The sequence below is a fragment of the Nelumbo lutea genome, chromosome 1 (genome assembly GCF_056320005.1).
Source record: "Nelumbo lutea isolate HS-2025 chromosome 1, American lotus-T2T, whole genome shotgun sequence".
Classification (NCBI taxonomy): Eukaryota; Viridiplantae; Streptophyta; class Magnoliopsida; order Proteales; family Nelumbonaceae; genus Nelumbo; species Nelumbo lutea.
This window is the reverse complement of record NC_142684.1, coordinates 70257397-70269707: the sequence shown is the minus strand read 5'-3', so window position 1 is coordinate 70269707 and position 12311 is coordinate 70257397. Positions and strand designations below refer to the sequence as shown.

At 40.4% G+C, this 12311-nt stretch overlaps 1 protein-coding gene and 1 pseudogene across 1 annotated transcript; both read left to right on the top strand.

Moving 5' to 3' along the window:
* The first annotated feature begins 4793 nt into the window (after window positions 1-4793).
* LOC148875184 (mannan endo-1,4-beta-mannosidase 6-like) lies at window positions 4794-12307 on the top strand. The gene is made up of 5 exons (XM_088964251.1): window positions 4794-5374; window positions 8611-8808; window positions 10216-10338; window positions 10819-11030; window positions 11492-12307. Exons 1-5 carry the CDS (start codon window positions 4991-4993, stop codon window positions 11904-11906), a joined length of 1332 nt encoding a protein of 443 aa, XP_088820377.1. The 5' UTR covers window positions 4794-4990; the 3' UTR covers window positions 11907-12307.
* LOC148875185 (U2 spliceosomal RNA) lies at window positions 7123-7241 on the top strand (annotated as a pseudogene).
* Window positions 12308-12311: the final 4 nt, after the last annotated feature.

The following is a 12311-nucleotide window of genomic DNA, read 5'->3' as shown; positions in this document are numbered from 1 at the left end:
TGAAGTGTTCGACTGTGGTGTAGCGTGGCAGGATGCTTTGTTCCTCAATTGAGGAACTCCAAGTTGAAAGTCTGATTGAGCGTTTGGTCCAATTAGTGTTCCTCAGTGCTCGTCAAAATTTGGGATCCGCGCAATGTGGGTAGTGGCTGAGGATTCCTTCGACCGTCGGCTGTGGAACTTTGAGAACTCTAGCTTTGGAATCCGAACACCACCCCCCAGTTCTAGAGTCGAGGAGGGGGAGTGCTCGACTGAGGTATTGCATGGTCATTTAGCCTTGCCAGGCGCTAAGGTGTTGAGTTATGCTCTGAAGTCTGGGCCTCCCTGATGCTCGGCGATGCTATGTCGAGGAAGGGTTCTTCGTTCTTCGGTTAAGATATTGCACGACCATTTAACTCAGCCAGGCGCCGAGGTGTTGAGTTAAGCTCCAAAGTCTGGGCCTCCCTGATGCTCGGTGGTGCTATGCTACGGAAGGGCTCTTCGTTCTTTGGTTGAGGAACTTGTGTTCGATATTTCGGAATCTGAACACCACTCCTCCAATTCCGAAGTTGAAGAATGGAGTGTCCGGTTGGGGTGTAGCGCGGCCGAGGTTGGTCGGTGTTTGTTGTTGGGCGTCTTGAGGAGACCCGAGATGCTAATTGGACCAGCGGTCCTAGTCAAATGTCCTTACTGTTGCTTGCCAAGATCGTCGCTTCGGTTCTTGAGGCCTTGTGTGTGCGGTGACAATCACGTCAATTGGTCTTCCCGAGCTTCGTTAGAGCGGCGCTTGATCTCCACAGTTGATCTAGCTTTGATTCACGCTCCTGGGGGTTATAAGAAGGGGTGGAAGGGCATTTCTCTTTTACCATTTGCGAGAGGAATTGCTTAGATAGCTTGGTGAGGGGTTGTCAATGTTGCTTGGCTTTCGTTTTGATTCCACGGCTTCAAGTCTGATAAGATGTCTTCCCCATCTTTCCGTTTCTCTTCTTCTTCTTCTAGTTCCTCTTCAAGTTCTAGTGGCTCTAATTATGAGTTTAAGGTCGGGGACTTTGAGGCTGCCGAGGTTGGTCCTTCTAATGTAGAAGTAGAGTGTCCCTTGTAGGCTGGTTGTCGGTTCGGGACCACCCCTGCATTTTGACCCCTAGGGACATGGCTCAGATCCGGGCTATGTACGACATCCCCAAGGTGTTCGGGATGAGGTGTCCGTAGCCTAGTGAGAGGCCAACGGATGCTCGGACGGGTAAAGTGTGTGTGTACGAGAGCAGCTTGGAGGCCGGGATATTTGGATGGTACCGAGTGTTGCCAGTGCAGCTGATGCTGAATTCCTTTAGTTTTTTGTTTATCCTTTTGTCTTATTGTGCAGTCCGTGACATCAAGTTGACCCTGGATATGGTGAGCTACCTCCTCCAACTAAAACTTCACTAGCAAGGCTACTATTACTTCTCAACCAGGAAGAACATCAAGGTGTTGGTCGGGGTCCCCACTTCTATGAAGCATTGGAAGGAAACCTTCTTCCTCGTGCATTGTCTCGGGGGCCTCCCCTTCCTAGCTGTGCTGCAGCTCCTAAGGATGAAGGTGCCACAACCCAAGTGGTCTATGGTTACCTAGGAGGAAAGGTCGGCCTTGAGCATGATAGGTGAGAAAGACATGGTGGCGTACACCTGCTCTGAGATGTTGATGCTCGTCGAATTGATGCGCAAGGTGGCCGGTCTTTTTTTTGTCGCCTTAGTTTACTTGCCGAATCCTCTTTTCCTTTTTTTTTGTTCTTTTGATATCGTGCTTATTGTTGCAATTCCAAGGTGTAGGTGTGGAGATGGCGAGTGAGGAGGAGATTGTCCGCCAAATGAAGGAGAATCGGCAAAGGTAGAACCAGGCTGCTGCATAGCCGTAGGTCCGCCCGGAGGTGGTCACCAAGGTTTTCTGAGAGGGCGTCCCATTGCTAGAAAAGGGTTCGGAAGTGGGGAAATGATGACGGGCATGTGGTGGTGGTGGTGGATCTAGAGGATGTTCTCTAGGCTTCCGTTCCTCTACAGACTGAAGTCGAGGGCAGCATCTCGACCATCTACGTGCCACGGTGGTCGCTTCGTAGCGATGATGGCCTTGAGACGCCTAGGGTTCCCGAGCAGCTGCTCCGCGGAATGCTGACAACATTCATTGCTCGAGAGGTCCGGGCATTGGCAGTAGTGCCTTAGAATTCTCACTCATTCGGGCTGCGACTCCGGTAAATACTTACTTGCTTTCGTTGTTTTAAGAATGTTCTTTCGTGTTAACATCGTTCATTGTCTGCAAAATGCGTGCTCGGCGATTGCTTTGGTTGACCAACTCCGAGACCTGCAGGGAATATACGAGAGAGAGGACTTCAAGTACTTGAACCTGAAGGCTCAATTGGCCGAGCTTCGGGCGGCCGGGGAGTGGAAAACCGCGGTGGAAGCAGAGGTGGCCGAGCTAAAGGCCCAGATAGCCGAGCAAGTGAATGTTGTGTGTAGCCTAAGGCAGTAGATCACCGAGCTGAAGGCAGAGAGGGAGTGTCTAATGCAAGAGGTCATCGAAGCGGCGGTGACGCAATAACAAGGGCTCGGTAGAATACTAGTAGAAGATGGATCAATTCGCTTCAAGCTCCTACGTGGTAGGGTTCAACGCTGGCGGAGGGCGCTGCGCCACTGTCCTGAACTAACCAAGATTGTGTAAACCTGTGATGCTTATGACGACGAGATGCCTCCCGCCTTGGACAACCTTGTTGATGAGGAGGGCGATGGGTACAAGGATGGCGAGGAGGGAGATGAGGCTGTTGATACTCCTACCGAGGATTGAGTTGCCGTAGGGTTACTTTTGTTTCTTTTTGTCCTTGTACAATTCGGTAGGCCGAGCTTTGAATTGTGTACCAAGATGCTAACTTAATGAAAATGTACTTTTTTGGTTCCAAAATTGTGTAGCACTTCTCTCTCTCCCCTATCTTTTTTGCTGCGTTCTTCGGTCTTGTTGTGGTCGAGGTCTGGGGTTGGTCGAGATCTTCAGTCTTTGATTAGTGGGACCGGAGTGTGTTCCGAGCTCTCATCTTTGGGACACATAGTTATTGGTCTCGGGAGCTTTTTGGCTCTTCAAGGGCTAGTTGTTGCTTGGCTAACTCTAGCTTGACTGTTAGTTAGTGGGTGTGTGGAGTTTAATGATTGCCCTTAGGCCTTGATGGGTGGGGGTGTTTTTCTCCACTTTAGGCTCGGGCCATAGACAACCGAGTCAGTTTACTTGGTCGGTGATATGTTGCCGAGCTACGCGTCGTGGGCTCAGGATGTTCGAAGGTCAGCCGAGTCAGCGTGGTGTGCCGAGCTACGCGTGTGTTGTGCGGTGCGTGTTGCGCGGCTTACGTGATGTGTGTGCAGTGTCGCGTCGTGTATGGTGCGTGTGTGTACGGTGTGCCAGGCAATCAACATATGGCTCAAATAAGATACTCCTCATTAACATCGGATCATTGATAGTACATTCAAAGATTTCCTGTGTTCCAACTTCTTAGTATTTGTCGGCCATCAAGGTTTTCGAGTCTGTAGGTGACAAGTCCAAGAACTTTGGTGATTTTGTATGTCCCTTCCAGTTTGGTATGAGCTTGCCTTCTCCTAGCTTCGACACAATGATCGGGCTGTGCTGATGTGGCCGATGTAACCGGACGATGATTGGGCGGACACGTGTCTCTTAAGACCAGCTCAGCCATGACCCAAATAGAAATGATACCAAACACAACCAGAATCAGTATAACGATTTCAATTAAAAACTAGGGCCTTGGGATAAGTGGTTGGTTATTCGTTGATAATTCATACCAAAAGGCTTATTCGCTGAAATTCCTGAATCCAAACGGCTCATCTAGCAATGAATCCACGACTCTGGCATCTACAACCTTCTTCAATCATATTGCCTTGCCAAACCATGATAATTCCTTTTTCGTTATTTCTCCATCTAAATTAGACCTGGAGAAAGTTGATCCAACCCGAAAAATAGGGCTACGGTCTCATATTTAGTTACTTGAATTTGAGAATGACCCAACTCAAATAAAAATTAAGTTGAGTTGAGTTGGGTCATGGGTCAACCCGCTAACCTGATTGTTAGGTCTACTTTGGACTATTTATGCATTGTTAGAAATTTTCACTCTTTTGTCTTTACTATATATTTAGTATTTATTCTTTATTGTTTACTCTTTGAATTATTAAACACTCAGTTTTATTTTATTTTATTTTTGAAATTTTAAGATTAATTCTTTTAATTTTGGCATTTTTTATATTTTTTCTTTATTTTTAAAATTTCAGTTATTTTTTGAATGATCCAAATTGACCCGTGGGTCTAACCCTAACTAAAACACAAGCACCCGTGGGTCCAACTCAAAATTCAACTCGACCCAAAATCAACCCAAAGTGTGTTGACCCAACCCAAATGCCAGGTCTAATCTAAACCACTCTCACCTTGCCAAACACAAGCACCTGTACGTCTTTCTTCGGCATTGTTCACATTAACATCTATTGGTACAGAGTTAAGATGCAACGCTCTTGTCTGGCGCTGGCGCGTCAAGTGTGTGAATTTCACATTGTGCATTAGGATAATGTATTAGGGTATTTTTGTAATTTCAATGTCACTGTATTACAGCAAAACTAACGGAAGGGAGGTTTTTGCAATTATTTTAAACGTCATCAGAGGTTTTTGTTAGGATCAAAATACAGGGGAGGTTTTCGCTAGAATCGTTCAGTTTATAGACTACAATTAAGGTCCTACAAAGTAGTCGGTGAAAGTCAACTATAATCATAAGTCATAACAAGTCTGCCCGGTTCAACGAGGGTGCCCTCAGGTAAGATGTTCTTTCTTAACCGTTGGATTGGTGTTGGAGGGATTCATGACCAGTGTCAGAAGGCGACGTCTCACGGAAGCGCGAGAGAAAGAGAGAGAGAGAGAGAGAAATACTTCATGAAGCAAAATCAAGAGGGAATTTTGGCAGGCCTGGTACCAGGAGCAATGGTTGCATGAATTTGCGCAAGAGATGGAACCGATGTGGAGAGAGAGGGGACTTTATCCCTTTTTGGGTCTTCTATCTATAGCTGCTCTTCTTTACATGAATTTCGGCGACAGAGTTACATTTCCGGTTCTATGGCAACCCAGGATGAGCTTCGTAGGCACCAACTCCACCCGATTCGTTGTCATCGACCAAAATGGCGAACAATCAACTCTGTACGTCAACGGGTGGAATTCGTACTGGTTGATGGAAGAGAGTGTGTGGAGTAATTCCAGGCACAGGGTGTCCAAGATGCTCGAGAGAGGAGCTGAGATGGGGATGACTGTTTGTAGGACTTGGGCCTTTAACGATGGAGATGGTCATAATTCTCTTCAGATATCACCTGGGAACTTCAATGAGAAGGTCTTTCGGGTTAGTTCATACCTCTCAAACAATATGATTTAATTTTGATAGTAAAAACTAAGAGAAACTTCTGGATTTTTTTTTTCTGTTAATTGTAATGCTCTTTATTTTTTGGGACAAATAGCAGATACCATGTTGTGCTAATTATGATCAGCACATTTACGAGCTTGATCTCGATCTATTACAATATCAAAAAGAGATTGAATTGCCTCAATTCAAACCGATTACAGAAAAGCTACTTCGTAAATTGTAGATAGTTTCCAATTTATTGAATTTTAAATGGAATTTCGTTTATTTTTTCTTTTTCTTGTGTTTTCCCGCTAACTATTGCTTATCAGTGGGCAAACTAGATTTCCACAAGCGTAAGAGTAGATATAATTCGGAGTTTGAACACTTATGGTTCATGTAATTAAATTGCTTCACCAATTTGACAACCGTAGATCTTATTCTCCATCCAACGATTCCAACCATTCAGTCATGTTCATTTAGTTGTCCAAGTTTGAGCTTTTAATCAAATGATCAACTTACTCTATCAATTAGCCAGCTTAAGCTTGTCATTCAAATAGTTAATGGTTGCATTTTAGACATGGTTTTGCATGTTAAGAGTTTCAGTATACAAACTAACAGGGAGGGGTTATTATGTAGTGTTGTGGAGCCTATTTAAATTATAACACCTTATTTGTTATGTTGATAATATGGAATCAATAGACTACTTAGTGCCCCCAACCTTGGTACTTTGTAGTCTCCTCTTGGTCTTAGCATAAAATATTCAATCCAATTTAGTGTATCCTTATTCCCAATTATTTGGGGTTGATTATATGAATCATGTCCTACCATTTCTGTTCTATCAAGAACCATGTTTTCTGTCAAATTACGAGTCCCTACATTATTTCTTATCACTTATTCTCACATTTTCTTTGGTCTTCCCCTTGCTCTCTTATAGCCTTCTACTTGCACCAAACCGCTCCTTGTTAGTGTAGTCATTGGCCATCCATACACATGACTGAAGCATCTTAACTGATTTTCTATCATTTTGTCACCAATTGGAGCTACTTCTAAGTTCTCTATAACACACTTGTTTCTAATTATATGATTTTTAGTCTTGTCATTCATCCTTCTTAGCATTCTCATCTCAACTATTTTCATTTTTTGTACATGCTTGTTGATGGTCCATATAACATATTATATTCATCTTATAAAATTTTCCTTTTAGTCTCATTATTGTACACCAATTGCATAGGATGTTAAATATACCTCTCCATTTCAACCACCTTACATTAATTCTATGAGCAACATCCCTATTCAAGTTCACCATTATGGATGAATGGTGATTAATGCAATGTACTAGAAATGACTACTTTGGGGTATCTCCTGATCATCATCCTTAATTGCAGCTTCACTGTTTCTATTATTTTTATTAAAACCTTTTCATTCTAAAGCATCTTCCTATCATAGCTTTGTGTTGAATCCATCTTTAGTCTCAGTCAATAATATATCATCAGCAAACAAATACACTATGGGACCCCCTCCCGTAAATTTCTAATTAGCTCAAGCATAACTAGTGCAAAAAGATATTGATAAAAAAAAAAAAAAACTAGTGCAAAAAGATAAGGATGAAGAATTGACTTTTGGTGTAAACCTGTTGTCATTGGAAATTTTCCCTCCTGAGTTTAAACATACCTAGTTGAAGCCTCTTTCTTTCTCAAAACTTATAAGGTGACTTTTGGAGACCTTATCATGTGCTTTTCTAAATCAATAGACCTTTCTCAGCCTTTTGGCTAAGATCAAGTGTAGTATCTGTTCTTGTATTCATCAAATAAATAAAATACCAAGTGGAGATCTCTCCTTTGTTGCTTGAACTTTTTTATTAATTTTCTAACATGGGTTTCACAATTGATCTTCTTGGCATGAATCCAAATTGGTTTTCTAAAATATTAGTTTCATGTCTTAATCTTTTTTATTAAGTTTAATTTCCTTCATTCATAAGACATTTCCTTTGTAATAATAATCACATTGGAAATGTGAGTGCCAGTACTGAAATGAGACAGTCACTTTCTAGGCAGGGGCCATTGCTTTGTACAATGGTAAAATCTCAGGTGACAAGTTTGAATCAGAGTAGCCACTTCATGCAAAAAGTACAAAGGTTAGGTCCACATCCAGTCCACCCTTCCCTCCCAAGACTCTAAGATAGAAGGGAGTAGCATTGTGTAATGACCATTTTTGGGTCACCATCTGGGCCTACAATATTTATTTATTTTACCCATATTTTGAGAATGGAGGAACCACTGCTGGTTCAATGGTAAAATCTTGGTCTTACAAATGGGAGTATTGGTTCGAGTTTGAGAGCAGCCAGTTTTTGCAAGAAAATGTTGAAAGGTTTGGTTTATATCCAGTCCTTGCCTCCCAAAGACCCTGAATAGATGGGACCAACATTGGGTAATGGCCCTGTCCATATTTTAAGAATGTGATGGTCATCATTCCTGATTCATCATCATCTAAGCCTTGTCCCAACTGAATGGTTGGCTACATAAGTCCTGTTAAGTACGATATCCATTGTTAAGTTATGAGCCCTTAAGTCATTCCGTTTTTTGATCAATAACGTATACACTTTATTAGAAAGCAAAACCAAGTATAATACCAGGGAGAGATATGCTCTCATAGCTCTCCCACAGAAGTTCAGCAAATACAAAAGACTTAAAACACCGATTACAATTGAGCCCGAAACATAGAGACTCTATTCACCCCTTGATTTTCTAACCCATCAGCAAAGGTATTGGCAATTCTTTTGACCCAAAACACCTTAAATCATTCCTGTTTCATGGTCAATCAAAAAGCAATTACAAATAGTTCCCAAAATAATGTGTCTTTAGAAACAAATTTATCTGAAATGTGCTTTTTAGAATGTTTCCAGTTTATGTGCTTTAGAAACAAAATATTGTGTCTTTAGAAACAAAATGATGTGCTTTTTAGAAACAAATTTATTCCTGTTTTCAGTTGAAACCATAGATACACAGAAATAGTTTTGCCTATTTCCTATCTCTAAGTTACTTTACCCATTGCATTGGATGCTGATGGAATGTAAAATTTTCGTTACCCCTCAAATATACTCTCTCCTCATGCATAACTGCAACCCTTCATTTTCATTTTTTCAGTGTGATGTTTTGCCCGTAATTAGTAGCTGATTTCATCTTTCCTCATGGTCCTTATTCGTGATTGATTTATTGACTGACATTATTTTATTTCAGGGATTGGATTTTGCAATAGTTGAGGCAAGGAAGCATCGGATAAGGTTGATTCTTAGCCTAGTAAATAATCTAAATGCTTTTGGTGGGAAGGCTCAGTATGTAAAGTGGGCCAAAGAAGCTGGATTCAATGTTTCATCCTCAACTGATTCTTTTTTTTCACACCCAACTATAAAGGGCTACTATAAGGATTATGTTAAGGTCGGTCTGTTCACCTTCCATTACCGATTTATTCATCATCATCATCATCATGACAATCACCACTACCACCGCCACCACCACTACCCAAGGTTCAAAATTTTGATGCGATACGCCCCATATTGGGCATATCGTATTGTATCTTTGGGGTTCTGAAAAACAGGTGTTTCAGGACCTTCTATCTTTTTTAATAAAAAAATAGCCCTAAATACCTCCCAAAAACTAAAAAAAAATATAAAACTGCATATATCTAAGTACCAATGTGCCTCTGCTGATACACAGGGGTGTATCGATACTTTGAACCTTGCCACTACCAACTGCCTTAGCTGACCTGTGAATCTGTTAATCCCATACTCAACCATTGAATTATTTATCTAATTTATCTTGAATTAAAACTTCAAGCCTCCCATTTTGTCTTCCATCTTGTTCTTGTAAACTATTCTGGTGTAAGGTTTGCTTATACAAACCGTTAGTGTGGAAATGGGAAAGTTGTTGAAAGGGGGATATTGATGTTATCCAAGAGGATGAGTCAAAAACTGAAAAAATGATGAATGAACAAACAAAAGCAGAGTACAATAGCATTGACATAACAGCCCTTCCTATCCTTGATTTTGCAGTTATTTATCCACCTCATCAGTCTATAATCTTACCACTCAATAAATGAGATATTCATAAGTTCATGAACTTTTGTTGTATGCAATAATATCTATGTTCCCTATTTGGATACATTTCTCTACTATATGCTTGGGTTCTGATCCCTCAACTACTACAATGTTATCCAAATTCATTAAAGATCTCAGTCCATGTAAGAAAATAAAATAATCTGCTTCTTCATAGCTGATCTCTATGCTGCGCTTGCTACTTTGATGTGATAAAACATTCCAGAAGGAAAGGAAGCATTGTTATTAGCACAAACAATTCAATTGCACCTTCTTTGTGGTCTATTGCTGAAATGTTAATTTAATAATCCTAGACATCCAATTCTGCACCGTCTTCTCAATGGTTCAACAAATGATTGAGTAGTTCACTTTATTGCATGGCAAGTATTAGCAGATTGGAGTTGTCTGAAGTGAGAGTCATAAGAATCATAAAATTGTTGATCTCTATTCCAATGAATGTGCTCTGGCATAACATCTATGGCTTTATGTAGATCATGATTGCTAAGGAACATGTTCATCCTATTTGTGTACTTGTTATATTTCAAAGTAGCAAGTTAAATGAGGTAAAAATTCAAGAAAACTACAAGGAATTGTGAGGAACACTAAAATCACCTCTTAATCCCACTATATAAACAATCATATCCATCAAATCAAACTTTTAGTAACTTTATCAGGTATTGAAGTAGCTCAATAAAGAAACTTGATAAGGTACCAACTCCCATTATACATGTTTTTGATTGAAACATTGCAGGCTATTGTTACAAGAAAGAACTCCTTAAGTGGAGTCAGATATTCTGAGGAGCCAGCCATATTTGCATGGGAACTTATAAATGAGCCTCGCTGCACATCTAGTTCATCTGCTCCTGTTCTCCAGGTGAAAAGTTATGTTGCCTATATCTTAGGGTTCTCGTTGTGTACACATGGCATATTCATGTAGGAAATACCAAAATTTTTTTGATAGTTAAGATATATTACCTTGTCCATGGAAGATCTATGTTGGATCAGTCCACTTGGACAAATATAACCATGCAATCTAATAATCTATTTCCTAGTTCCTACTGTTTGTCATATAATTTCTGTTCACTGAGAAAATGAAGAAGATAAGCCATCTGATGTGGGTGATTGTCCTATGTTGTGGAAATGGTTGATTTTGTCCATGCATTATAATCCACATGCACTAGCATGCCCTTCAGTGAACTTCCTCTTTATACCTAAATATATATCTGACATTTCATCATTTTTCATCTTTCTTTGGTTCTGGTCTCTAATGCATTATCAGGCATTGTAAGATAATAGATCTACTTTATTTATTTTTGTCTGTTTCTGTTTCTCATGCATTTTCTCTGGGGAACAGAGTTGGATTATAGATATGGCTGCATTTATCAAGAGCTTGGACCAGAAACATCTTCTGACTGTTGGATTAGAAGGCTTCTATGGACCAGAAACAACTGAAAGATCTGGAGCAAATCCTGGGGATTGGGCATCCTCATTTGGATCAGATTTTATACAGAACTCAGCAATTGAGAATATTGATTTTGCATCGGTTCATGCTTACCCGGATAGCTGGTCAGCAAAAATTGCTTATTTTGTAGCTTGAGAAACTGAGGTCTATGTCTGCAATTAACCCAACCACAGGGTTGTACAACCAACTTGTTGATCTTATCTTTTTTATTGAGAGGTATTTTTAATGGGGTTTAGACGAAATGTCAGAGTAACCAAAGGATCTTTACCTTCAAGTAGGGCTAAATGTTAGATAAGGGAATTGATGTCAAGGATCAGAGGAACAGGTTAACATATTGATCCCTAGACCTAGAGGTGTGTAGTGGATGGTTTTGGGATTGTATCTCTCTCTAGAGGCATCAGTGAAGCAGTCAGGACCAGCAAGTTGGTAGAAACATAGGGTTCCATTGAGAACTCTGGACCTTAGTTTCATATTTTTGTCATGTATCTTTAGCAAATGCTCATTTTTCTCCTTCTTTCCTCGGCTCTGGTTTCAGTGATATCTCACAGTTGTGCATCTCTTGCAGGATTCCAAATGCTGATTTGAAAGAGAAAGCAAATTATCTTTCAAAGTGGGTGGATTACCATGTGAATGATAGTGAATATGTGCTGAAGAAGCCAGTTCTTTTTACAGAGGTTGGATCTTCTTTGCATGCCAAGGAACAAGGTACATATGATAGGGACTTTTTATTGAAGATAGTGTATGATAAAATATACGAGTCAGCAAAGAGGAGGCAAGCTGGAGCAGGAGCATTGATATGGCAGTTACTTGTTGAAAAAATGGAAGACTATGGTGACCAATTCTCGCTTGTAGCATGGGAACACCCATCTACCTACAAACTGATACTAGAACAGTCCTGCAGACTGAGAAGCATTTTTGATGAGGGCAAAACAAATAGGAAACTTAATAGTGGAGATCCTTGCTTTGGTTTAATATCTTGATACTGATGGATAAATCAAGCCCATTTGATCCAAATTCATCCGTTTTGAATGGAAAAATATTTACGTTTCAATGATATTTTGACCACTGGAAAGCTGGTTGCTGGTTTCTTGTATGAAGAAGAGAAATTCCATGGAGCACTCCTGTGGGAACATGATCAGTGATTGGTATATGTTTCAAAGTTCAAAGTTTATGTACAGGTATTTTTTTTATCTACTTAGCCAACTGCGCTCTGACGCCCAAAAGGATGCAAATGTTGCGATTAAAATTTGTTGTATTTATTTCTACCAAAGATTTTATTGATTGTATTCCAAAATGATGCACAAGTAACTAATACTGAATAGTTTCATATTACTGTATTTGCTAATAATACATAAATAATAAGTTGTGATCGTTACATTGATTAG

Excerpts from the sequence above, each read along its gene's own strand:
- LOC148875184 (XM_088964251.1), top strand. The coding sequence starts at position 4,991 with ATGGAACCGATGTGGAGAGAGAGGGGACTTTATCCCTTTTTGGGTCTT. Across the intron at positions 5,375-8,610 it reads TCAATGAGAAGGTCTTTCGG|GGATTGGATTTTGCAATAGT; the intron begins GTTAGTTCATAC and ends ATTTTATTTCAG. Across the intron at positions 10,339-10,818 it reads CATCTGCTCCTGTTCTCCAG|AGTTGGATTATAGATATGGC; the intron begins GTGAAAAGTTAT and ends TCTGGGGAACAG.